At 45.8% G+C, this 27,386-nt stretch overlaps 1 protein-coding gene across 3 annotated transcripts in view; it reads right to left on the reverse strand.

Annotated features, from left to right (window-relative positions):
* LOC142559762 (glycogen debranching enzyme) overlaps positions 1-27,386 on the reverse strand; it is a 152,236-nt gene that overhangs the window by 106,798 nt on the left and 18,052 nt on the right. For all 3 annotated transcript variants that reach the window (XM_075671390.1, XM_075671391.1, XM_075671392.1), the window contains 3 exons: positions 24,735-24,957; positions 11,017-11,350; positions 6,661-6,879 (listed from right to left, as the gene is read on the reverse strand). In XM_075671390.1, the coding sequence (XP_075527505.1) occupies positions 6,661-6,879; positions 11,017-11,350; positions 24,735-24,957 (776 nt within the window). The remainder of the gene's footprint in view (positions 1-6,660; positions 6,880-11,016; positions 11,351-24,734; positions 24,958-27,386) is intronic.

The following is a 27,386-nucleotide window of genomic DNA, read 5'->3' on the forward strand; positions in this document are numbered from 1 at the left end:
CCTTGCGCACATCATGCAAAATCATGCGCTGAGTGAAACAAGACAATCACAACAGCTCGCACACAACGCTGCCAGCGGAAGTGTTTTGTGCCACAAAAAAGCTAGGAGAAAAAAGAATGAAGGCGGGGCTCCTGACGTATGCGTCATGCGATCATAGAGGTGCGGTATGAGAGAACGCAGGGAAGGAATTTTGCTTGCAAAAGCTAGACAGGGCAAGTGGAGAGAGTGTCTCACTTGGCAGTGGAGCTCACCCCCTGAAATCATGGGTTTGCGGCAATGAAATATTTCTATCTCGGCTAGTAATGAGCCGATCCAAAAAATTTTTTCGGCAGATCGCTCCCTAGAGGACACATAACAACTTCCAGTGTATCATCAAAATTTGCTATGGGGCCTGGTGAGGGGTCCTTTAACCCTCACAAGGAAACGTACCACATTTGAAACATCTTTATATTCTGGAGGTTTTTTGCAGACGTCAAAGAAGCAGTGGATTGTCTTGTTTAGCAGCGTTTACACACTGTCATCTTCTCTTTCATACTGGTAGGCACAGTATGGCAAAGTTCAGAGCGCCAAGGTGAGGAAAACAAATGTTTTCTGGTAATTAACACACAGACATCACAGTACGTGGTGGACCCGGCATCACAGTACTGAGGCTATAAATCAAGCTATAAAAGAAAATATGAGAGGCCACACGAGCAAAAGCAGACAAGAACAATTCAGGACGAGAAACGTAACAAATATGTGGGATTTTAGCTTTCCTAAACATCTTTCGTGCACAATGCAGTTTTTGAAATCTTTTTTGTTGATTTTCTCAATACCTACTTCTTTTGCAATTCTTCCATACACAAACAAGCATACCTTCTTTTGCTAATAACGATCTTTTAGTTAAACTTCTCGCACCTATTCCTCACCTTTTTGGCTGTGCAATGAGCCACAACAAGCAAAATCGTACAACAAATTTTGAAATGGCTCCCCTTTATAGCAAGGCATGTCAATTTGAAAAGCATATTTTTTTGGTTATTTAATCACTGTGTTTCAAGGATTCACTGGATCTGATTAGTTTTGGTTCATTGCACAGCTCAAGGGCTCGCCTTTATTGATGCCAAAAATAGTTTTGTTGTGGTGAGGCAAATTAAAGTTAGGAGTGTTGGTGTGGGAGCCACAGTTATTCATTGTTCTAATAAAAAAAATGTAAAATATATTGTCACGCACATTATGAGGCTGTCGTGTGCCTAAGAAAGCATGCTCTATGACATAGACTAGTAATCTGTATTCATTAAGTTCTAAATTATTTTTACTGGGATTTAGCCTTAACAGAAGACAAGCACTGCACTCACAAGCCCCTCCACATAGATTGTGCATTAATGTTTGTGCCATGCACAAAGCAAAGCACAGGCCCTGTTTGTCAACACAGCTACCCTGTGGGGCCACACATTTCTGGCCAAGATGACCACCTGTTACCTGTAGGCTTAGGTGCTTTCAGTCACTTCATAATACCCAATAATGAATTGATTTGGTTTAGCTGCACTGACTGATGTGTTTTTTCTCACATCTGTCTGTCTGTCTGTCTGTCCGTTTGTCTGTCTCTCTCTCTCTCTCTGCATGTGTCTTTCTGTCTCTCTGGGTGTGTGTGTTGTCGCAAAGCACTTTAGGCAGTAAGCATTCGCGACTAGAACGATACAGCAGCGAGAGGTAGTACAGCCGATTGAGCACCAAAACAAGGTTTTTGTCTCTCGTCGTCGTTGTCTCTCTCCTAGCCACAGCCCCACTGCTCCTTATTTTACAGTACAGTTAACTCCCCCGCGGAAAAGGAAGCCATCCCGGCAACCTACGGGTAGGACAACACAGGCAGATCATAGTGCGGCTTGAGACGCTGGACATGCACAATTTCACGTCCTCAACGACGATTATCCAAAAGTAGCTCGAGGGGTTGCAGGATATAGTTGACTGGAGACATTTGGTTGATCACACGGTATGGGCCCTGGTACTTCGACGCGAGTTTTGGTGACAGTTTGGCTGGAACCCAAAGCCACACTAGCGAGAAAGGAGCATAGGATACAGGAGCATGGGATAAGAAGCCAACAAACACTGACACCAAAGACCTTGGTGTTGTCCTTGGGGTCAGTGTTTGTTGGCTTATCATATGACTAATAAAAATCGGCCTCTTCGGTTAATCCCTTTGCTTCTCGTTAAGGAGCATGGGAAGTTCCTCGATGGTGCTTCTGGCATTGCTGGTCTTCTGACGTAAACATACAGGATAGCTTGTGACACTCCTCTGCATGTGCAGCAGCTCCTGATAAGGTGGTGGTTTCCGTGGTGTCAGGGTGGTACGGAAGGATAGTATCCATTGTGGAAAAAGGTTCGCATCCGTACAGGAGAAAGAAAGGCGAAAATCCCGTGGCAGTCTGTGTGGTGGTATTGTAAGCGCAGGTCAGAAATGGTAGAACAGGGTCCCATTTGCTTTGGGCGGATGCAACGTATATAGCCAGCATGTCACCGAGAGTGCGATTAAAGTGCTCAGTCATGCCATTAGTCTGCAGATGATATGCAGTAGTGGTGCGATGAATGATGCGGCATTCTTTGAGGAGAGTTTCGATGACGTAGGAGAGGAAGGCGCGGCCTCTGTCACTGAGTAACTCCCTGGAAGCTCCGTGGCGAAGGATGATGTGGCGCAGGAGAAACCAGGTGACGTCACGTGCAGAAGTGCTGGACAAAGAGGAAGTTTCTGCATAGCACGTAAGATTGTCAATGGCCACGATTACCCCGCGATTGCCATCTGATGTGGTTGGCAGAGGTCCATAAATGTCGATGCCTACTCAATCAAAACCAGCTGCTGGGCAAGGCAAAGGCTGCAATGGGGCGGCTGGACGACGAGGGGGATCTTTGCGGCGTTGGCAAACGAGACAGGAGCGGACATAATGACGGATGAATCGATACATCCCCCGCCAGTAGTAATGAAGGCGTAGATGCGCCTATGTCTTCAGTACACCTGCATGCGTGCACTAGGGGTTGTCATGGAACGCTGCACAAATATCCGAACGCAGATGGTGGGGGATGACAAGCAACCATTTGCAGCTGTCTGGGAGGTAGTTACGACGATACAAGAGCCCGTCACGAATGGAGAAGTGATGTGCTTGGCGACGTAATGCGTAATTGGTAGTGGGAGTCAATGGGGTGGACAAGAAACTCAGCATCGACACAATTCATGGGTCTTTCTTCTGTTCCAGAAGAATGACCGTGGCAGCAAAGGAAGACTCGGACAATTAAGCCTTCGGGGAGCTAACTTCGTCAGTTAGTGGCGAGCAAGACAAGGCAACCACATCCCAGTGTTTTCGGCCAGAACAGTACAGCACTCGAATGTCGTACTCCTGCAGTCGAAGGGCCCATCGAGCAAGACTACTGGATGGTTCTTTTAAGGACGACAGCCAGCACAGTGAATGGTGATCAGTTATCACGTCAAATGGGCAGCCACAGGGATACGGACGGAATTTGGTTATGGCCCAAATTTAGCCAGGCACTCTTTTTCTGTAACAGAAAAGTTTGATTCAGGTTTACTGAGTACACGACTGGCGAAGGCGACGATGTACTCATCGAAGCCAGCCTTTTTCTGAGTGAGAATGGCACCAAGGCCAACACCACTGGCATTTGTGTGTATTTAAGTTGGAGCGCTTGGGTCGAAATGGCGCAGGATTGGTGGTAACAGCAAGAGACAACACAGCTTTGTGAATGCGGCATTGCAATCCGGTGACGAGGTCGAAAGGTTGTGGCCACCATGAAGAAGCTGTGTTAAAGGTGCTATTAAGGTGGCAAAATTTCGGATGAAATGGCAGAAGTATGATGCTAACCCAATGAAGCTGCACAGTTCTTTCAAGGTCGTTGGTCACGGAAACTGGGCAACAGCTTGCAGTTTTGCCGGATCAGGGAGTACACCTTCTTTCGACACGACATGGCCGAGGATGACCAGCTGCCGGGCAGCGAAGTGACACTTCTTCAAGTTAAGCTGGAGGCGAGCATCAGCAATGCACTTGAGGTCACATTCGAGTCGAAGTAAGTGGGAAGGAAAGTCCGGTAAAAAGATAACGATGTCGTCCAAATAACACAGGCATATCTGCCATTTGAGGCCGCGCAACATGTTGTCCATCATTCTTTCAAATGTGGCAGGCGTGTTACACAGGCCAAATGGCATCACAGTGAATTCAAATAAACCCCCGGTGTGATGAAGGCCATTTTTGAATGGTCTGACTCAGCCACTGGAACTTGTCAGTATCCGGATGGTAAGTCTAAAGATGAGAAGAATTCGGTGCCTTGGAGGCAGTCTAGCGCGCCGTCAATACGGGGTAGTGGATAAACGTTCTTGCAGGTGATCTTATTGAGTTGCTGGCAGTCCACGCAAAAGCGAATTGTGCCATCTTTCTTTTTGACCAGCACAACAGGAGAAGCCCAGGGAATGTGCGAAGGTTGTATGGTGACAGTCTCTGCCACTGGTATGGTATGGTCTCTGCCATTTAAAAATGATGGATTAGTATGCCAATTAATGCCAGAAAAATTAAAATCGCTAACCAGAAACACCTGAAGCGAAGAGAAATGTAAAGCTAATGAGCTTAGTACATTGTGAAGGTTAGAGCAGAAAGTATTACAAGCAGTGGGCGAGCGGTAACAGGAATAAAAAATGAAGTCTCTATAACCTAGTGATACTTGTAGGCACACTATTTCTAAAGGTGTTGTGAGGATGACAGCTTGGATTTTAGACAACCACGCATGGCCTTGAGGACACCGCCTCCTGAGCACAGACTACGATCACAGTGATAAAATTTCTAAGCGCTTGTGCACCCTAAGATTTCACTTTCGGCAACTGCATTGGAAAGCCATGTTTCATAAGAATGACGATATCAGCTGAGCACATATTAATAATGGAAGACAAGGTGTCCTGCTTACTGCATACGCTGCGCACATTTGTGCATAAGATAGAAGCAGATTTGGTAGCGTGGTTTTAAAATAGCTACCAAGGGGTGGACGAGCTACGAGGGCCGGAAGCACAAACAAGGCTGTTAGTTGTGCAGGAGACACATGAGAACATTTCACAAACTGTGTCCAATATGGCATTGTACATGTATCACTTTTGGTTAATGTACAGCCTATTGTACTGTAGCGTGAACTGCTGACCGTTGTCCTTGCCAAATTCTCTTACGCGATTGCCTTGTGGCCCAACAAAAGCCCTCATCAATTGGAATGCCAGAACTCCTGAGCTTGCCCTGTTGGGCAAGAATAGCACTATTAAGCTCTGAAAAACTTGAATTTGGCAGAAATTGGACGGCACTTATAATTAACATACCACACTAGCCGACGGGTGTGAGACAATAATAATAATATTTGGGGTTTTACGTGCCAAAACCACTTTCTGATTATGAGGCACGCCGTAGTGGAGGACTCCGGAAATTTTGACCACCTGGGGTTCTTTAACGTGCACCTAAATCTAAGCACACGGGTGTTTTCGCATTTCGCCCCCATCGAAATGCGGCCGCCGTGGCCGGGATTCGATCCCACGACCTCGTGCTCAGCAGCCCAACACCATAGCCACTGAGCAACCACGGCGGGTGGGTGTGAGACATTGCATAATCAAGAATACTAAGATTTAATGTTTCCCGCAAGACATCATGCACACACTTTTCAGCTTGAGACCAGTTTTTCCATGAGGTGTCAGCGATGCCATAGAATAATAAATCATCTCTACGGGATCTGCCCTCGAGTTCATCAACATGGGAGTTCAGTGCAGTAGTTTCATTGCAAATAACCTTGTCAACAATGTTATGCAGACTGGCAGTTATTTGTGCAGTATCAAGCGACCCAAGAGTGGCTTCAATAAAACTTGGTGCTGGGCTAGTTGGTGATGCATTCTTTAAAACTGATGGTAGTGCTAAAAGGGACGAACCCACGGTGAAAAGACGACATGACGACTAGGGAATGCTTCTATGAGTGGCTTCTATGGTAGCAAGCCTCGAGGCTAGATCCAACACTTTCACTTATAGTTCTGCTAGCATGTTAACTAATTCCACATGACGTGAGTGGGATTTCGATGACAGCGCAGCAATAGCCGCTAACACATCGTTATTCTGCAAAGTGTCACTTCCACTGGGGCCTTAGTTTAGTTCTACGCCAACAATTTGAAAACAAGCAAACATTCACGGATAGAACTCGAGAACACTTGTGGACCAGGGAAGAGCAATAACCCAAGTACATATTACTAGATGGCTTGGCATAAATTTATCGGTATCTACGAACCCATTCTGTTAAGATGTCGGATAGTGCCCTACATGAAGCGCGTGCTCACATTCGCCAGTTATTTGGGTTGGTAGCGCCAACTTTAAAAAAATTTCTCGGGTAATAAGTGCACTTTGCTATGTTTCCAGACGAGGGCAGCACTTCTCTTTTTCCTTTCTTCGCGCTCAAAGAGATTTTCGCAAGATTTGTGCCGTGAAGCAGCGACAGGATGACAGTTTTCTGCATGTGCATTTTATGGACTAGTGATTGGGTAAACACACGTGACTACAAAGGGTTGATGCTTCTGGGCTAAGTTTTAACCATTTTTGGTAATCCAGGGGCATTCCTCAAGTTGTTAAATTGCCGAGTGGGGCAGCATCAGACTCATCAAGGGGACTCACGTACATCAAGATGTTCCTCATGTGTGATGGAAGCAGGAATGCCCTCGGACTCCCACTTTCCCTTGGAGATCTCAAGGCTGAAACAGTGGATGGCAACATCCAAGAGGAAGGCTGGCTTGAGGTGCGGTGAATTCTTGAGGTTGTACGCACACTCAGGGTGCTCCCTGATCCAAGGAGTCTCGTTGGCCGTGTGGTTCAACACAACATCAGTTAATGACAATACCTGGGAAGACATTAGAGATGTGCATCACTGCTTTTGCCTCTGCCAACATGTGACATAAGTCAGTGAAAATTAGAGAAATACATGTTGCAGAACACAGGTACCATTAAGAGCGACATAAATAACAACAGTACTGTAAAATATATCAACATGCTTGCCAGTTTGTGCCTATAAAACATGCACTGTTGCGAAATTTTGAGTTGTCCTGGAAATGCAGCTCATATAAGAAGTATAATTTTAAAGGGGGGAGCGCACCGTCTTCCATTGTGTGCATGGCACCGGGAGGGGAGGGAGGGGGTGTTGTACTTCAGCCGCGCGTGGTCGCACGGTGATGGTGTTAACAGTGCAAAACGTAGACGGGACACGAGACGAGAAGACGACACCACATGCGCCGACTTTTAACAACATTTATTTGAAAGAAACAGGGATACCTTTGCACAAAAGTGTCACGGATATGTCAATCCACATCATGTGAAACACTCACTTTTTCGCACTCAAGATAATGATTGTACATGCAAAAGCTCAAGTTCTTTTTTTATTAGTAACAAGGACAGCGTGCTAACACATTGGTCACGAAGTCTGGCAATCTCGACTGCCTCAATGATCTCCAGAACCAGCTGGTCATTGTATTTTTTCAGCCCATCACAGCGTCTGAATTCTGAGGCACAAGCTTTAGATTGCACACCACAAGCTTTAGTTTGCGTTGAAGCAATAGACATCGCGAAAGTCACTTCGCTCATTGCTGCTGCCGCTATTCCTTACGCCAGCATTTTGACAGTGAGCGTCCGTGGTCAACGAGTGTGATGTGCTCATGTTTGCATGTGCGCACAGACACCATGCTTGTCAATTTAGTTAGTAAGCGAATGAAAGAGGCGTTCTACTTCGGCAGCTGCTGCGTATGGTGCAGCCGCATGAGCCCTGTCTTGAATATGATCTGCGATGCGGACAGTCTAGGCGCACTGAGGGCCAATAGCTCCGCATGCGCTATAGCACCCATACGCTTGCATGTTACCCGCATTCGCGAAGTGAAATGTCACTATCTCTTTATGTTTCCTCCTCTTGATTTTGCCTCTGTCCACAGGCAATGTGCGCCGCAGGCCTCCAGTAGGGTGCTTGGATGCGTGCGGCCCGGGCGCGGCGCATCGAGGCGCCCAAGTCTCCAGGATCAGTAGCGGTGGCAGTCACTCCGAATGTGTTTCTTAACTGAAAAGCATGTCTGAGGCAGTTTGTCTTAAGTGGATTTTTTTTTTTTTTCGCTGAGTCTTTGGCAAACCAAACAAACATTCTCATGTTGTTCTTTATATGCGAGAATTTGGCTTAACTGAGGTCACCTTAATGAGAGTTCAGTGCACTATGATTATCAATTTCTGAAAGAGGTCAGAAACTATGCTTTATGTTACTTTTCTTTTATTGCTTTGTCTTAAAATTCTGTAAGCACTCATGCAATGTCTCCACTTAGAGACAGTATCATATGTAAAAAAAAGATAATAAATGTAACAACTTTTCTATAGCCTGTACATAAAAGTGCACAGATTTTTTAAAGGGCCCCTCACCAGACCACACAGCAAATTTTAGTTATATGCTGGAAGTTATGTGCCCTCTAGGGAGCATTCTACCACCAGAACTTTTCAAATTGGTTCATTAATAGCAGAGATAGAAATATTTAGAGTGCAAAAAAACCATGATTTCAGGAGGCAAGCTTCACTGTCAACATAGACGCTCTCTCCACTTGCCATCTAGGCTCGGCAAACACAATTCCTTGCCTGTGTTCTGCTGTACCGGTGCCGAAGGATCACATGATGGATACATCACAGGCTCCACCTTTTTTTCTTTTCTCTCTTGTGTTTGTGCTGCTTTCAATGACGGTCTCGCATGCGAACTGTTTCATTCATCTCATTTTGCGCAGCGCTTAATCTTGCGCGCTGTACATGAGAACACCTGACTAGCGGTGTATAAGTCAGTGCCAGACAAGAACTTAGGCAAACACAAGCAGATCAAAGAGCACAATTGGACACTGGAACCCAGTAGAACATAGTAGATCATTTTGTTTTCTGCGTGCATGACTGTGCAACATCAGAACAAGCAGATGAAGTGGAGGTATGTCCCTCTTACTAGGGCAGAGAGTAGAACAACAAACATTCGCAGACACTTGCATTGTAGGTTTTATAATTTCTCTTAAACTGTCTAGTAAGGCAGAAGAACAAACAAATAACTGCTGTAACCTTAAATAATTCTCAAAGTCACGAGTCACAGCGAGTGTCGTTTCAGCAATGCAAATTACGTAGGCGCACTTGTGTGTCCGACATCGACTCTCCGGCTGGGAGCGTGGCTGGGAGCGTGGCTCCTTTGAGAAAGGCGTGCGGTGTTTGGTTCGAAATTACAGCTGTTCTTGCAGTGGGCAGCAGTGTAAATACTTTGCAGTCACTATCATAAGCATGCATTCTATACACTGTACTTGTCTGTTTAAAAGTGCCAAATTTGTAGAGGGACCCTTTAAAGAATAACTTGACAAGATGCAGCAGTGGAAGAAAATGAAAAACAAAAAATAAAGAACAAACTACAAAAGGAACCAATCCTAAACCGGACAATCATTATCCATCTTGACAATTCACCAACATAGTGGCTGCAGGACAGGGGTGGCAAAAAAGATTTGTTCAGTTTCAACATACACAAAAAAGCCCTAGGAGCTCCTATGGACCCCTAGCAGAATTGTTCAATTTTTAGTAACTGCACATCAACTGTTATTGACACTCCCACCAGCTGTCCACTATTTCTCCAAACACACGGCAAACTTCCACGCCACACATACACACAAGACACTGCCATTTTGCTCTTTCTGTTTATACTTCTATACAAGAGAGCCTGTCAAGAGCATGCCTTGATATATAGTGGAACATAACATCATACAACACACCACTCCATAAGCCACTACAGAAGCGCCTTCAAACTTTCGCATGGTGTCAGGTTCACTCCTGCTTCTCCACTGTGCTTCTGGCTCTGATATGTGCTTCTTTCTTGCTGTGTGTTCCGATACATTACTTCAGTTTACTCAAAGCTCAAGAGAACGCTTCCAAATTGCTTTTCAGACATATTGAAACTGCCACAAGCATCGAGAAGGACTACTCCACAATTCTGTAAAGTTCTAAGCCTCTAGCTTTTATTATTTTTACACAGAAATTGCATAAAAACTTTGGAAGCAATTGGAGGCCACGCACTGCCGAGAAGTCAGTGCGTGGGCTCCAAGACAGGAAGTGTGGTGCGCTGGTGCCTGCAAGTGCAGAAAATCGTTTCCTTGCTTTCCACGTGCTGAGTGGCACATACACAGTGCCCCAAGTTGGTGACATTGAAGAGCGGCACGTACCCAGAGCACTTGTGCCCAATGCATCAGCTTGCTGTGCATAAGGAACCCCTTTGATGTTGGTTCGATTCAGCTCAGCATCGGAGAAGCTTAAGGCATCTTATTTGTCACTGTAGAGTGGCACATTCCCAGGGGCACACACCTAGTTACGCAAATTGGTGTCAAAGGCATTCATTGAAGAGTGGCACACACCTACAAGCGCATACCCAGTGAGCCTAGTTAGCATCAAAGACCAGTACAAACCGAGTGGCACATACCCAGAACTCCAAGTTGGCGTAAGAGGGTTTCTTCGAACAACAATGCCTACCCAGTCCCGCGTCTACAGTGGCTCATGTCAGCATGAGAAAGCTTCGTTGAACCGCGGCACGTAAGTACACAATGGCACATACTCAGTGACCCAAGTTGATCCGATGGTTGGTTTCAAACCCTGCTACGTCAGCACAGCAGCCTGATACGCTAACCATTCAACCACTGACTACCCAATGAGCCAGGTAGGCGGGAAAATGGTTAGATACAAACATAACATAATTTACATACACACACATACATGTACACACAGGTGGACGGACTGACGGACGGACGGACGGACAGACAGACAGACAGGCAGACAGACACCACCCATAAAGTGCATGAAGTACCTGAAGAATGCTAACCCATTAAAAATGCAAATCATATGTGCTGAGAGACTCAGAACCATCAATCTTATTTGAGTGCTTCTCCCTGCCGCTCCATCTCTTATGTAAATTATGGTACATGCCGTCATAATTTGTGCAAGTACTCACTTTCCATTCATCACACATCATGTTGACCAGCTCTTCCATATCCTTCATGTCATATGTGCGATCTGGCGTACTGAACATGGGGTTTAGCCTGCGGTGATTGCGGAGAGAATAGCACGATAAGGAGTCCCCCAACTCCTGAATGGGCGTGAAATGGACAAAGTTGTAGCCACTCTCGCGGCTCACTTCCAGCTTCTCCTTCCAGCCATCGAAGGGTCCCAGGCACTTGGTCAGTACTGTCTGGCACTGGACACAGTCCAATGGCAGGACCTCTCCATCCTTGCCATGCCGAAGCACAGGATCAATGAGAAAGTATCCTGAACCTGCATGTTCACACCTGCGCAGATCACAACAGATCTTTGTTCTTAGACACACATTGTGCGGCCAGTGACAAATGTGGCTGAAGTTTGAATTCAGCACACCTTAGCCAAATAAATGTGGCTGATTAACCTTCAAACAAAGTCATCAAGTCAGGACTGCATAGGTGAACAACCATCTGTGAACACCAGTTATGGGTTACAAGATTGGCAGAATGTGTATGTATGTTTGTTCACAACAATCACCATATATGCCATGAGACTGCTCAAAGCCAAGGGGATTCTCCTGGCTGCGTAAAATGCATAGAATGATGTACCACAGCCACCCAGGGAGCAATTAAACCATTTTGAAGAAGTTCGCACCTCATTATTAGCTACTTAGCTAATAATGAGGTGCGAATCATTAGCTACTTCCCAGCCAATGAATGAATTAATTAAAGAACAGTCTATTTGTCTTAGTCAATTATAGAATGGACTACAGGCAAAAAGCTACAAAACAGCAGCTTGAGGACATCTGGGCCCCAGAAAACAAGCACAAGCATACACCATGCAGGGCCAACATGCAGGCCCAATTTATATCAGCAGCAAATGACGAAATAACTTTTCAAAAAGACACAATATGTAATGTGAAACCTTGGGGAATAAAGGATCAACAAACTTGTGCACAAGAAAAATGTAAACAAACCAGGGATTTTAAAAAGTATTAGTTGATAATTTTCATAAAATATAACTTAATGAAAGTGGGAGTCAAATTCTAAACACTATGGCAAGCATTATATTTATCTGACATTGTAGGCAATATATACTGTAGACTCTGTTTGCAGCAGTTTGTCCTTACACATGGAACTAACCATTTACGCCTTTGTCTCAATGATGTATGCGTGTCATATTAGAGAGAGGCTTGAGACATTCAGAGACACTAGGCAGAGAAAACCTGAATGAACACAATAATTTATACAGTAAACTTCCGTTAATGCAATTCCAGCCAATTTGATTTTTCAGTTAATTCGATCTCAATCGAAGGTCCCGGATGGCACTCATGCATTTCTATTGGCCCAAACATTCATTATTTAGATCCTAAAATTGGCCTTCGCCAGATAATTCAACCTTGAGGAGTCAGCATGCATGCACCTGACCCGTATGGTAAGCCCAATAGCAACCCCTTTAGTGGCAGCGTCTGTCTAGGCAGAGCTTAGGGGACAGTTGAACACAAGTTGCCTCCTGTTCAAAATTCCTATTTTCAGCCTGTCCTAGGAAGATCTTTCAAGCAATAAGCGTAGTTCACAACGTGCATGCACTGTGTAACCGAATGAGAAACAAAAATCAATGTTTCACTACAAGTGCGAAGCAATGAATGTGATAGCAACACGTTAGAATATTACATGAAGTGAAAGGCTCAGAGCTGTAGTGGCAGTATGAATTGCAGTAAACATAAACTAAGTAAACACTCGTGGTATGGCATACGTAGACACAAGAACAGAGAAAACTCGATGACCGTGAGCAGCGTCGGTTAGAACTACAGGACCTTGTCAACATTGTCGCCTTGTGCTCACCTCACATTCACGTACTGCGGCATGCTCATGGCAGGCCTGACATGTGCATCCGCTTCGTGCTTTTCAACTGTAGGGTTTTGTTAACGCTGTCACTTAGCCTCGGCCATCTGTTCCAGCAGCGCCACATCTGGGCGCTTTTGACATTGAGTTGCAGAGTGCATTGCACACTCAACAGAACATTGTTTCGGTAACTAAATGAAGTGGTATTTGCAAGTATGCGGGCCCATCTGGCATCACTGCAATTAGCATTTCAAGGGAGCTGCTCAGCCAGCATTGTGACAACATGCAGAGGCATGTTTGCACCATGTGAGGGACATGGTGCTTTGCTGCGGAAACCATGCATTGACAGGTACTATTCTAACTACCGTATGTTGGCTATTACATGCGGTAAAATGATGTCAAAAGCCGACAGGGTCTGCATAGTCTGCTAGCCTGTTTAACAATTCGTTCTAGCAAGCAAAGTTGTCTAACTGAGGAATACAGCGTCTGTGTGCCAGTCTCTGCGATTGAAATGATGAACAAGCCTAGACACCTTTTGCCACCTAGCATTAAAATTCTGACACAAAGGGAAATCGTATTGTTAATGTGAGTAATGTTCTTCCGAAAATATACTAAAACTAAAGGATTCAGTATCTTTATGTGTAATTATTGATGGTGGTTAAAAATCGCACTGGGTGTTCATAAAAGGCGCCATGTGTCTCATTGCACTGGCTTGCCCGCATTAAATATTTAGGGATGTTATGTTTCATTTACTGAGGCATACGCCCATGGCCTAATGGTCAGAGGATCGAACTGTTGTGCTAGGGGTCCTCTGTTTGAATCCCACCGCTGGACAATTTCATTTAGGTTTATTAATTAAGGACACCATCTTTCTTAGCAACTTTACCACCACTTTTTTGTATCTAGTATGTTTCAAACCTCTTTCATGGGCCGATCCCAGAGATACTACAACCTGCCACACCAGTAAAATTACATTAATTTCAGGTTTGAGCCTTGATATTGCTTTGCATTTTTAATATTTAATAGCTTGAGAAGATTTAAAGTAAAAGGCATGCACTGTCAGTGTTATGCTTCATGGCATCTGTTTGTGGGCTGCCATTCTTAAAATTCTGAGGAATAATTTTGTCAAGGATGTAAAACCTGGTATGAGCAACTTAAGTGATTGAATAGTGTGACAATATAACCCACACATACAGCATGTCATATAGCATGGCAAGGCTATATGACAAGCTGGAATCACTCAGTGACTATATTCGTCTTTTTTGGAATTGGTTTTACCCAAACTATATGCAAACAAAAAATTATCAAACATTCGTGTCAATACAACAACCATAAATGAGTGCTAAAAATCAGGCACTTTACAATAAAATAGTAAAAATTAAGAAGTACCTATTTGTTCTAGGGCACAGGCACAAGCACACAGTGATGCAATTTTTTTTCGTGGGCTTTCTTCATGGCACACAACAAAAAAAATTTGACAATTCATTGCATTGGTAAAGCAGGACACTCATCACTGTTATTGAGCAGTGCTCTACATCTCTCTACATTTACTGCATTTTTATCCACATTACTGAAACACCGTTCTTGTTTAAGCCTAGTTCATTTTTTTTTTTCAACTTCTGTATTTTGCTGCTACCTTGTATGGTCAGTTGGTCAGTCTGCCCGTACGTTGGTCGATTAGAATTGACATATTCAACACAGCTTTTGGAGGTCAAATTAACTTCAGTCATACAGATAAACTAAAAAATATTCAGATCTCCTTCTTAGCTGCAATTTTTTACAGCTAAGCGATCACTTGATTACAGAAACACACTCTAAGCTTTTCAACCGACTTCAAACTTGACTTTCCCACAGTAATGGTCTCCAATTGACTTGTGGCACATCACACACTTCGCTCGATGATGGTTAGGAGTGTCCGGCTTCATCTAAAGATACTCGTCCCGGTAAAGCCAATGGCTGAAACTTACTGTCCTCCAGGCATTTCTAGAGTCCAGGCATCAAAAACGGAGCCATGATGGCTGCAATGTAAACCAACCAGCAAAACAACAAAAATGGTGGTATGGCTCGGTTGCTTGATTTGGCTTGGTCATTTGATCTGGCTTTGTCTAGCACTATGATGGCAATGGCAATTTAAACAAACCTGTCATCAGAGGCTGTGGACATGCCAGACTGCAACTGCCAAGTGAAACTCTCAAAAGAGGATATATAGTATCAGTTTTCTATAGCTAATGTCTACAGCATAGTGCTGATGTCGACCAAATGCTCAGATGTCGCCCCCAACCCCAGTTTTCAATTAAATCGGGGAGCGCATTTATTTTCAACGAGTTTTAGGGGCCCTTGAATTTCATTTTCCAAATGCAAGGGTTTTTAAGGATTTCAAGGAGGTGTACGAATTCTGATGCTGTAGCCCTTGTTAGCATCATAGGCGATAAGCACCCTTTCCAGAACGCTCTCGCTGTAAAGCTTGCACAGGAAACCATAAATGTCCAATTGAACCACTGAAAGATTTCTCTGCAGAATGGCCCACACATTGAAACAACAGCGCGCGTGCAGCACCTCAGACACTCGCCAAAGCTGCTGAAGTTAAAGAGGCCTAGAGTGCTAAAGTGTCGGTATCTTGATAGCGCACAATGTGAATCCACAATGGAGCAATGACTACCAAGGTGCATGTACACAACAATGCGATGAATGCAAGACACTCGCTAAAGCCTAGAGTAAACCAAAGCTGCTGAAGCTGAACGAGCCTAAATCTCAATATTGCGTGCCATGCACTCCCACTGGCGCAGAGACTACCATAACACATGCGTGCAGCGGAACGATGAAAGCGGGAAGCGAACTGGCGTGATTCAAGTGCAGTCCTCCCATGTCGCTTCCCCGTGACCTTTGAGATTGACTCAAAGTGCGCAATTAGACAATCTCAAAGGCTACATGTAGGCAGCAGGCATCACACATCATCTTAACCCAAAGCTGTGAATCAAAGCTATACACATAGTGCACACCGACAGACACACCACTGGTGGTAGCTTTGCTAAGTGCACTCAGGAAAGGAGGCAGCAGTCCACCATAGTTTTCAGGATTGTTGCTGATGCTTCTCTGTTTGGTTCAAGTTTTCAGAGCAAAGTAATCAACACTCGTCGCATGCGTGCCATGGCCAAAGCTTCGAGGCATGTCAAAGAACAATTGTTGTGCATTGGGGTGCTCAAATACCTACAAAAGTTTGCCATCGACTGTTCTAATCGCTCCCCATAAGGACGCATGAGCGGCAGCAACGGCAGCAATAAATCCCTGCCATTGCCACCGCTCATGCGTCCTTGTGGGGAGCGATAAATCCCTGCCATTGGTTAGGAAATTTCTTGTTCCCACACTTTCTTTCTGTCATCTCGGTGTTTCCTGCACTCAATCATGTTTACACGGCTAAGCGGCAAACTTGATCATGGCCTATTTATGCTTTCGTTCAGTTTGTCCTGAGTGCACCATGTGGGTTAAAGGTATTTCACTTAGGCTCTCAATGCCGCTTGCCACTTCTACTGTTTGCCAATTCTTTACCGTGTTGCACTAGCTAGGATGCGCGACTGTGTGAGTGCATCATGTAGTGTGTTAAAGCTCCTTGGAGTTGCAAGGATTGATTTTTTGGTTTTATGTGGCCCCCTAAATTGTTGCACCAGCTGTCGCGCAGTTCGTAATGTTAGGGCGCAGCTCCTAGGTGCTGATTCCTGTGTTGAGCATCGGCTTGCCTCGGCGGCGTAACCAAGCAAACAAACATGGCGAAAGATGAAAGAGCAAGTGCAGAGCACAGCAATGAAATACGATGAGAGCAACGAGAGTGCGAGGAGGAAAGCAGAGGAGGAGGGTTCAGAGGAAGCATGAGAAGGAAAGTGGAGAAAGTCACCTTGAAGCACCACCATATGGCGCTCACGTACGCGCATCCGCGGTACCAGCCATGCAGGGGAAAGTAAAAAGGAAGCAGAAAGCCCGCCTTCATGCATAGCGTTCACCACAAGTATTTCCCAACAAAGATTATGGTTGCATAAGCTGCGGTTGCAGGGAAGTGGGAACTGTGTGGCAGGCCTATATACAGTATAGACCGCTTATAACGCAAGTCACTGGAGTCGCGAATATCTGCACTATAAGCAATACCACACTATAACCAAAACAACAATTTAAGGCCTGCACATATGCAAAACATGTAGACCAAGTACCAGCGCATATCCAAGAATCGAAGCATGCGAACGGGAGTTTTGCATTTGTTTAAATTAACGAACGTTGAAAGATAAATGTCCAAGAACCTGCGGTCTTCGCGTGAAGCAGACAAAGTAATGATAATTTATTTTAAAAATGGTGACCGAAATTTCAGGCGCAGTACAGTGTCTAATCCGATTTCTCTGGCCGACTGGTGTATGCATGGTGTCGAAAACATGGTGACCGCGGACCAAGTTGCCGCCATTCGAGTGTTACCCATACCCTCACTTTCATTATCAAGGTGGTCTCTCCTCTTTCCATGCGTTGTACAGCCATTGCGACACATTTCGTTTACTTGGCACCAAACCACAACTTTCATCACCTACGAGGTGCACTGGATAGGCCGAGCTGGCGGGGTGTCAGGTGGCATGCCGTCGCAGGAAGCTCACCCTTTAACTGTTAACACCTGTAGATTACATAGAGACTATGCATGCAATCATGTGCACGGGCTGAAGTGGGAGCTACGTGTATAAAGTGGAGTTTGGTTACTCTGGCAATCAGCCGCAGCAACTACTATGAATGCCTACCAAGTTTGTATTTGCGCACACTGGTACAAATGGCGGAAGATCACAAGTGCATATAAAGCCTAATAGCTCTAAACTAAATTTGCGGAACAGTGCTTAAAGTGACAGCATCGCACATGCGATAGCTACACTTCACAATGCGCACCGCAACGGGTGCATAGAAACTGAAGCCGCGTTCAGTCCAAAGCGCACCGCTGATAAGCAGCCAAGCAAAAGGCTTCTCTGTAGCCTAGGCAACCACCGCACACCCGCATCACGCTGCCGCCACAATTTTTTCTTTATTGCGATAGCAATTATATTATTATGATATCATCGAGAGATACTCAAGAGACAAGCTGCCACGAGAACTACGAAGTGGGTCTGTGCCCTAGGCACGAGCAAAGGTTGGCCGGGCTGTCTGGCTCCAGTGAAAATAACCTGTAAATAGCCTCTCTCATCTGTGTCTTTTCACACGTAACATTCTGGTGGAGGTGCGGGGTACAGGCCTGCTTGGTCAATGGGCTTTGAGGTTACAAGAATTTTCATATTCCATGGCGTACAAGTCTGGCCGCCTGCACCAAGACGCTGACAGCTTGTCACGTTACCCTGTTGACGATGCTGACTCCTCCAATATTGCCAGTGCTGCTTGCATATTCTCTGTATCATAGCTGCTTCATTTCGCCGACGAGCAACATAGGAACGTCTACATCAGAGCACTCATCGACCGTTTTGAACTCTCTCCGGCTGATGCTACTCTACACCTCTTCATCCTCTGCGACGGTACTCTGTACCGTCGTAACCTTCATCCGGACGGCTCCGAGTTCCTACTTGTAATACCTAAACACCTCCGCTCAACCGTTTTAGAAGAGCTTCACGACGCACCAATGGCAGGACACCTCGGCGTACCACGAACCTATGATTGTGTACGTCGCCATTTTTTCTGGCCAGGCCTTGCCCGTTCTGTACGAACGGACGTCGCTGCTTGTGAACTTTGCCAATGACGCAAGAAGCCTTCCCAGCTTTCTGCTGGTTAGTTGCAGCCGCTCGACATCCCTGCCGAGCCCTTCTATCATGTTGGCTTCGACCTTCTCAGCCCATTTCCGCAATCTACATCAGGAAACAAGAGGGTTGCAGTCGCGGCGTACTACGCGACCCGCTACGCCGTAACCCGCGCTCTTCCGACCAGTTGCACAACTGATATTGCGGACTTCCTCTTACATGATCAGGGTGTCTACCAAGTTGACATTTCTAAAGTCCCTGAGTTTTCCAGGTTTTCCCTGAGTGCCTTTGCCCATTTCCCTGAGTGATGCAGAACTATGTTTTATGTCAAGACGGGCTGAAACCATATCACCTGATGCTGTCACTCTCGAGTAAGCACATGAAAAAAATTAAAAAGCGACTTAATCCAATTTGAATACTAAGGAGTAGTGTTTATGTTATTCAAAAAGAGAATAGAAGGCAGGGGTTAGTAAAATGCACAGCAAATAAAGTGTCTTCGAAGAAAATTGCAAATAAGTTGGACATTCACAGATACGAATAAAAAATTGGAGGACGCTTAAGCTTCGCCTTCAAGAGTGGAACGCGACAGCGTTCCCGTCGACCCGCCAAGGGGTGTAAGACAATGGGCTACGGCGCAGCGACTACGCGCCCCGCATCGGACGCGGTGAGCGTCGAGCAACGCAGCGTTCGGCGCGACAACGAAATGTGCGCCTGAGCAAGCGACGCACGCCTGAGCCTTAGAAACAGCTCGTTTCTAAGGCAACACCGCGTTCACTAGAGGCGCTTTTGTACCGCTTTGAAGCATCGAACTCGTGGCTCAGTGGTAACGTCTCCGTCTCACACTCCGGAGACCCTGGTTCGATTCCCACCCAGCCCATCTTGGAAGTTGCTTTTTATTTATGAAGTGCCTGCCTTGATTTATCGCTCACGGCCAACGCCGCGGACGCCGACGCCGACACCGACACCGACGCCGACACCGACGCCGACGCCGACGACACCGGCTTTTCTGCGACACGAGCTCCTTAACGCTATCGCGTTAAAAGGAGATGCACATAGAAGCAAATATATTCGAATATGAGCTATTTCTATCAACTGATAGCAAGCTCAGTGCTTATGAGGCCCGAACTCTGTCACAATTGAGATTCTCTCTCAACCGCTCGTAAGTAAACCTCAACTGTCCTGACATACTCTCAGCCCGCGCACGACGCCTGAGTGTTGTGTTTCACTGCTTTAAAGAGTTTATTTTGGTTTGGATGCGGGACACCTGCATCTCGGCATCAGCCAAAACTTTGTTTTTTGAGCTCAAGCTCCTTCAAAACGGTGGAAGCAAGCTTCCTTTCCCGTTTATTCCTCAATGCGTACATCATTTCTGTTCTTGTCCTCCTCCTGCCACTCGTTCGCCCCAAGGACCAGTTGAAGCATCTTGGTCAGTTGCACAGTCCACGGCCGGTTTTTAGAACTCCCTAGGGGTCGCGAAAACGTTCGAAAAATCGGCCAGTTGGAAAAAAATTAATGCGTGTCATTTACTGCCCTTAGGGGCTCAAACCGCCACAGGCACGTTCGAAAACGCTCTGAAGGCCTGTCGGTACACATATTAGACATATCGGCGCTCGTACTGTGACAGGAAATACCGGGTGCACGTGCGTACAATTAAGGAATACATAGTGTTTTCCGTGGCAATAGCCCCTTCCCACGCTTGTTATGCTTCACTGCAATACTTTTGCGTATGCTTCACCATGTAACATTTCTGTACAGAGGCGAAGCTGACTTTCGGGAACCGACATTATGCAACGCACCGTGTTTTCTAAGTTTCTAAGCCAATCGCGAGGACCACAAAAGCGGCGTCCGTGCCATTGCTGACAGCAGCTAATTCTTTTAATAAAAAACTCGGCACCCAACGGCAAGAAGCTTCATAGCGAACGTCGAAGCAGCTAGGCCTAGCGCTGCCGCAGTGGTGGCAACGGCTGCCAGCGGATCTGCGTGCGAGAGTGCCGGTTCGAGGTGGCGAATTAATCAAAACGGCAGCGGTGGTGCCTTTGATTATTGCCGTTTCGGACCTGCGGTCACGGCAAAACGTCCGGAAAATCGCACGGCGAAGGGTTCTTGCGTCCGAAATTTCACACGTTCTGATACGTTGACTCTATGGGCTACGTGGCGGTGCCGCGAAGCCGTCCAAATTATCGGGAATCCGCAGAGTCGGTCGTTGAGTGCACACTGGCAACTCCTCCAGCCGACGACACGGCGTCAAAGTAGATTCTTCACGATTCCTCTCTGTTACTCGAGCCAGCATTACCGCGACTTTCGACCCTTCCAATAAAATTGCCGCTAATTTCCCCTGATAGAGGCCCAAATTCCCTGAGTTTTCCCTGACTTTTTCCAGGATACTCAAAATCCCTGAGAATTCCCGGTTTTCCCGGTTGGTAGACACCCGATGATATCATTTTCATGCATGGTGCTCTGCGTCAATCGCTAACCGACCGTGGCCGTACGTTTTTGGCCAAAGTCATTGACGACACCATGCGTGCCTGCTCAATACAGCATAAATTTACCACCTCCTACCACCCTCAAATGAACGGCCTCACTGAGCGTTTGAACCGCACCCTTACAGACATGCTATCCAAATACGTTTCAGATGACCACCGTGACTGGGACCTGGCTCTACCTTACATTACCATTACAACTCCTCCCGTCTCGAAACTGCTGGGTTTTCCTCATTTTACCGGTCGTATGGCCGAGAACCGACGCTACCACTGGACACTGTGCTTCCGTCCACCACAGCTTCAACTAGCGATTATGCCCGTGATGCAATCACCCATGCTGACCACGCTCGCCAACTAGCACGTGCTCGTCTACAAGTGTCTCAAGACAAACAGAAGCAACCCTATGACCTCCATCTCCGTGATGTCCATTTTGTGCCCGGCACCCTCGTGTTGCTTTGGTCACCATAGCGTAACGTTGGCCTTTGTGAAAATCTGCTTGCCTGTTACACAGGCCCATATCCGCCAAGTGGCCACCAAGTGACTGATGTCACTTATGAAATCGTTCTAGCCATGCCTACTACATCCTCCGCTGTGACAACCAGTGACATTGTCCATGTCGCCCGACTCAAGCCCTACAACTCTCCACGCGCCTTGGACATTTAACAGCACCGTGACGGCACTTTTGCCACAGGGGGGGGGGGGGGGAGGAGAGGTAGTATTACGATATCATCGAGAGATGCTCAAGACACGAGCAGCCGCGAGAACGACGATGAAGTGGGTCTGTGCCCTTGGCGCGAGCGATGGTCGGCCGGGCTGTCTGGCTCCAGTGAATGTAGCCTGTAAATAGCCTCTCTCGTCTGTGTCCACAGGTAGCAATATGGACACTCCTGGCACATTTCTACCATCAGCATCGGCGTCGCATTGAGGTTCCATATCAAGTTGAGAGGCGATAAAGGTGTCGCCGTGTGCCGTAAGCTGTGTGTGTGAGTGAAAGCGTGCAAGAGTGAGCCAGCGATCACGGCTCAATCTCTTGCATGCAATGGCAGATTGCGGGGAGGAGGCACGCTGCCTACTGTCGCGCGAAAGGCTTTGGTGGGTGGGGAAAGAGTGGGGGGAGGGGTCTACTCTGGGTGGCCCGATCGGGCTGTTGTATCTTGAAAGCCATCTGTGATGGGTAGAGCCCATGCTGTGCTGTGTTTTTATGGCTTAGTTCACGTTCACGCAAGTGGCTGCACAAAGGTCAATTCACTCGCTGCTGCTGCCGCATTTCCTCATTGCAGCGTTCTGACAGTGAGTGTCCATAGCCATCGAGTTATATGTGCTCATGTTGGCTTGTGTGCGTGACACCACGCTTGTTAATTTATTTAGTATGCCTATGTTTACAAGTTCATTCAGCCGATAAAACTACTATCCTTACTTTGTATAGCTGGCCATTAATTTGTTATCACAATCAATGCTTAACCTTTTGGGTGAAACTGCGACTTTTTTTCCCTTCATTCGTTTGCTCTGTGTCTCATGCTCCTCCTCTGCATCACCCTCGTTGCTCTCCTCTCCTGTCAGTGGGTACACTTCATTGAGAAGCATGCTTGCTACTGCGCTTGTCGGCAGAATTTTCCCACAAAAGCCACATTATAACCGGTATTTCATCTCACGCGGCTGCACTGTAAGCGATATATGTATATATGGAGTTCTATGGGAGGGCAAATGGGAGTCAGAAAAGGCTGTGTTGTAGCCAGTTCTGCACTATAAACAGTTACGTCATAAATGGTCTAAGCCGTATAGCGCCACACATTGTGACTCTGCCAGCCGGTGTGGTGATCGGTGCAAGGCCTCAATATATTGCAAAATGAAAACACTTATATAGCTGCACTCAAATTTCGCATTAGGGAGTATCATAATCGTTGGTGATTTTTTAAAATCTATTTTATGCGTGATTTCACACATGTTGAACTCTTGCTGATTTTTTTTTTAAGTATGAGGTTTTCATCTCACCTTGTTCATAAGCAGCTTAAGTCACGCTGTGTTCTAACGGAATCATTAAAGGGTTTAATTAACAGCTTTATTTTTTTCACTTGAAGACAACTTCCACATTGTGGTTGCTTGGGAAATGTGTTTGAAAACAGGTCGCTCAGGGTGAGGATGGCAGTTCAATTTTTGCTGAAAATTCGGGTCATGTTTGTGAAGTCTTTACGCCTTGAACTGCGTGAGCTGACTTACTACACAGAGTGCTTTCTTTGTTTCACAGCTGAGTGCCTTTCTGTGCATGCATATTGTACACAATTGATTCCTTTCTCATCCTTTGTGGCATGGGAGTGCAATGCCTATGCCACAAAGGACTAAACCCAGCCTTACTGGTAGTTCCCACTCATTTTGGCCGGCACTGCTCTGCCTTTAATATAAAGTGTGGCTTCTCTCTCCCATAACATTAAAAAAAAAAAAGCTCGGAAGTTGGTATGACTTTAGTTTTATATGTTTCCAAACACGTTACTAAAGGAATTTCAAACTGCGAAAACTGCAGTGGGAAGGACAGTTTACCAACATACACAGTAGAATTGCATTGGTAGTGCAGCCGCACTTTTATTCACACATGCATTTGACGACTTCCTTGACTATAGCATATGCAATTACTCTTGTTGAGGAGACTTTGATGGCACTCATCTGCAATGTCATGTGTATTCAGTGGTAGGGAGATAACTACAATGTGTGCAGGCATCCCGCCATGTGGAGTCGTTCGAGATATAGGTCTACACCAACGACCTGTGCCTATTATTAAGGTAAAGAAACAGTATTACAGGAAGGGTAGAATTTAAAAAAATAATAATAAACGATTGAGACATAACATTAGTCAACAAAACAAAGCCAACTACCTAACACAGGCTCCATTTCCTCCGGCTTTGTTGCGCTTGTCTGCAGGATGCACCTGGTATGTATGCGGACTGGGTTGCCCCATACTCCGATAATATTGTGTACATGGATCGCTCTCACAGAGGCCTGAGCCTTTCCTGCAGCTTTCACAACTGAAATAGCTGTGTGGAAGCTGAACGAAAGGGAAATTGCAGCTGCAAACTTCAGCCCTCCTTGCTGCAATGCATTGTCATCTGCTACTGCATACCAAGTTTACTTTCCAAAGCGCCTGCTGTGCGGCCATCAGTGGCACCTGTATAGGCGCTGCACTATGCATATGACGACGTCGGGACATCGGTTCTCCATTTCTCTGTGTCCCGTTTGGCCAGGAAAGGCACCAACGGGTGGGCAGGCACCACTTATGCCATTCTCTCTGCATAGTTAGAGGGGCAGGGAGGATGCACAGGTCCAAGCCAGCGCTATGCCGCCTCAAGATTTTGAATTTTCGCAGGTTAGCTCTTCGTACTAAGCAGATCCAGCTGCCTGCTTCGAGTATTCATGTGCAAAATGCATGCACTGGTTTGAGATCACGTGACACTTAGATTAAAGTGATAATTTAAATTACCAGCTTTGTCGTAGCGAGGCTTCGCTGTAGCTTTAATAGAGAAACAAAAAAATTGTGTCATAGGAGGTTAATAAGAGTATAGAAAATAGACGTAAACAATAACAGAGTATACAAAATAGACATAAACAGATAGTAAATAAAAATATAACTGCGGGACTTACTCGTCATTGCATGTGAAGTAGTAATGAAAGCTTCCTGCCAGGATGAAAGTGATGTCAGCAAAGTATGCTGTCTCGTCGTTGGGATTGTGGATGTCCCGGCACCAGTTCACTTCATTATACTGGGTCCTTGAATAAGTGGCGCCGGATGTAAGTGGCGCGTTTATGAAGAACTTGACATTTTTGCCATACAGTGAGGGGCCCAGCATGAACCGTACTTTTGTACCTGGAATGAAATGTCACATATACCACCGATCACTTAGCAGCCGCAGCAAAATCTAGGACACTAATTTGGAAGTGCACTCGGGCCATTTTTCACACAGGTGCTGCTCCCTTTAATAAATGAGCTTCTATCTGTAACAACTTTTAACAAACACGTGCAGGAATACTATTCTGATTTCTAAAGCTTTGTTAAGCATGGTCTGAAGTAGCGCTAACTTGACAGAAGACAAGAACAAAGAAGTGAGACACACACATTTTGTTTATTACGCCACTTCGTTCTTGTGTTTCATGAAGATAGCACTACTTAGGACTATGCTTAGTATAAACTAACTAGCAAAATTTTCCACTCTATTAAAGATTTGCATAAATAAAAAATATTAAGCAGAGATGCATAAATGTTTAAAACTTCCAAATATTCAATATGAACAGCTTGTTCCAATCAGCCTTCAAATTGAATGGCCACTAATGAAAATTTTAATCACATTTTAGCATCTTCCAAATATCCAGCCCTGGACATGCAGAAAATTCACAAATGAATTAAGAACAAGCGGCTCTAAACCAAATAGCAAATCGAGAAAAGAGTGGACCAGAGAACATATACAGATAAAGTGCACAGCCAGCTACATTTCTGATGTTGCAATTGCTCGCTTCTAGTGTGAACGTGCAAACCAGAATGAAACTGCTATTTATGTTGAGCTTACCTCAACCTACTGGCGAAACCTGAAATGGTTCCCTTTTCACAAGCATACCAAAGCAATTATTCCATAGTGTAAGCAGATCACTGTAGCTAACGCTGTAATAGTGCAACAAATAGATGGAAATGAGCACTGGTGACATCTTGCGACATTGCATTTAACCACAGTGTGCCAAAGTTTACTGTGTAGCCCAGCTCCTGTCTCAGAAAGAAACAAGGAAACAGCCATAAATATTTGGTGATTATGCCACTTCCAGGACTTTCGTGACAGACATAAGTGCATACATGCTCTCAATGAAACAAGGGCCACGGCCGTTCGATAAAAACGCACAGGTGCGGCCTGCCGTATGCGGCGGAGACGGCGTAACTCGCCTCGTGTTCCGAGACACCGCAGCGGCGCCGCCAGTAGGGGAGAGCAGCCGGAGATATTTACGGCAGATCCACGGATCGTGCCGTGACAGCACAGCTCACGTGCGCTCGCTGTTATTTAAAGGGCGGTAATAAAGTTTTTATAGCATTAATCATATTAGTAAGCGTGACTATCGAATGTACCAGCTCGGCGATGTTTCCACCAAAATATAGCAACTGTTCGTTTATAGCTAAAGTGGTTGCTTGGGCTAGTTCAGATTGTCCGCGTCTCTTTGTTTCCTCCTTTCTCGCCATTGCGCCGTACACTCGAAGATGTTAGTCTATGCAAAAGTTATCTCTGCAACAGCACAGCCGCTTGTTGACAAGTGCGCTTGTATTTACTGAAGCATTGTGTTTTTCACTCTAGAAAAAAGAAGATGTTGAGAGCAACGGAGAAGTTCTAACTGCTTTATTGTCCGCGTAGGAAAAAGAATACTCCGTGTTGCCTTAATCACAGACACAGTACTTTCCTGGCGAGAGGCTTTTGCACCAGGCGTACAAGTTGCTCAACTGACAGGTTAATATCTCCTGCCCAGTTTGCAAGGACCGGTCGCAAGAGCTTTCTCAGGAAAACTTGGCACACTTCCATGGCGTGGCCCTCCGCTCCACAAGTCAGCTCCTGGCATTGCAACAAGTGCGGAAGAAGAAATTCGATACACAGCCGCTCCTTTATCATCGAATTGACGCCAAGTTCACCAGTTGAACGGCCAACATATATATCTTTGCAGTGTTGAGCAGCAAGGAAGCTTAAAAGGATTTCTGGATCTTACATGCTCATATCCTTTGCTTGGGCAAGCCTTCCAAATTACACACTCCCTTAGAATGATGTCTTCATGGAGAAACTGCGGACTTCGTTCTTAATGAACTCGGCAGTCTTGTCGCCTTGTGCAGCACTATGATGTACCTTCATAAAATAGGCAATGTCCTTTTTTTTTCAAAAAATTGTGCGCACTCCTCAGCTCCATCAACCTCATCTTGAAGTGCCTGCAGCGCTTTTTTAAGACGCGCGGCCTTTGCTTGAAGGCGGCGCGTTGTTTCCTTAGATTCTTCTGTTATTTTTTCAAACTCAAGAGAAGTTTGGCATGATGCATCTGCAAATGATGCAATTTCAGCACAGGCTTCAACCACGGGTTCAGTATTATTAGGCATCATGGTTTCATTGCTGTCAGGCAGTGAACCGTTTTGACTAACAACAGGCTCGTCATGTGAAGCAACAGTGGCCGCACATTTTGCCCGTGACTGCGGATCATCCTCTCTTCTTTCCAAGTGCGGCCGCTTCTTCTTTGGAGCTGACGTGGTCCTCGTGCTCATGTAGCTGGGATAACCGGGGA

This window comes from Dermacentor variabilis, chromosome 10 (genome assembly GCF_050947875.1).
Source record: "Dermacentor variabilis isolate Ectoservices chromosome 10, ASM5094787v1, whole genome shotgun sequence".
NCBI classification, from domain to species: Eukaryota; Metazoa; Arthropoda; class Arachnida; order Ixodida; family Ixodidae; genus Dermacentor; species Dermacentor variabilis.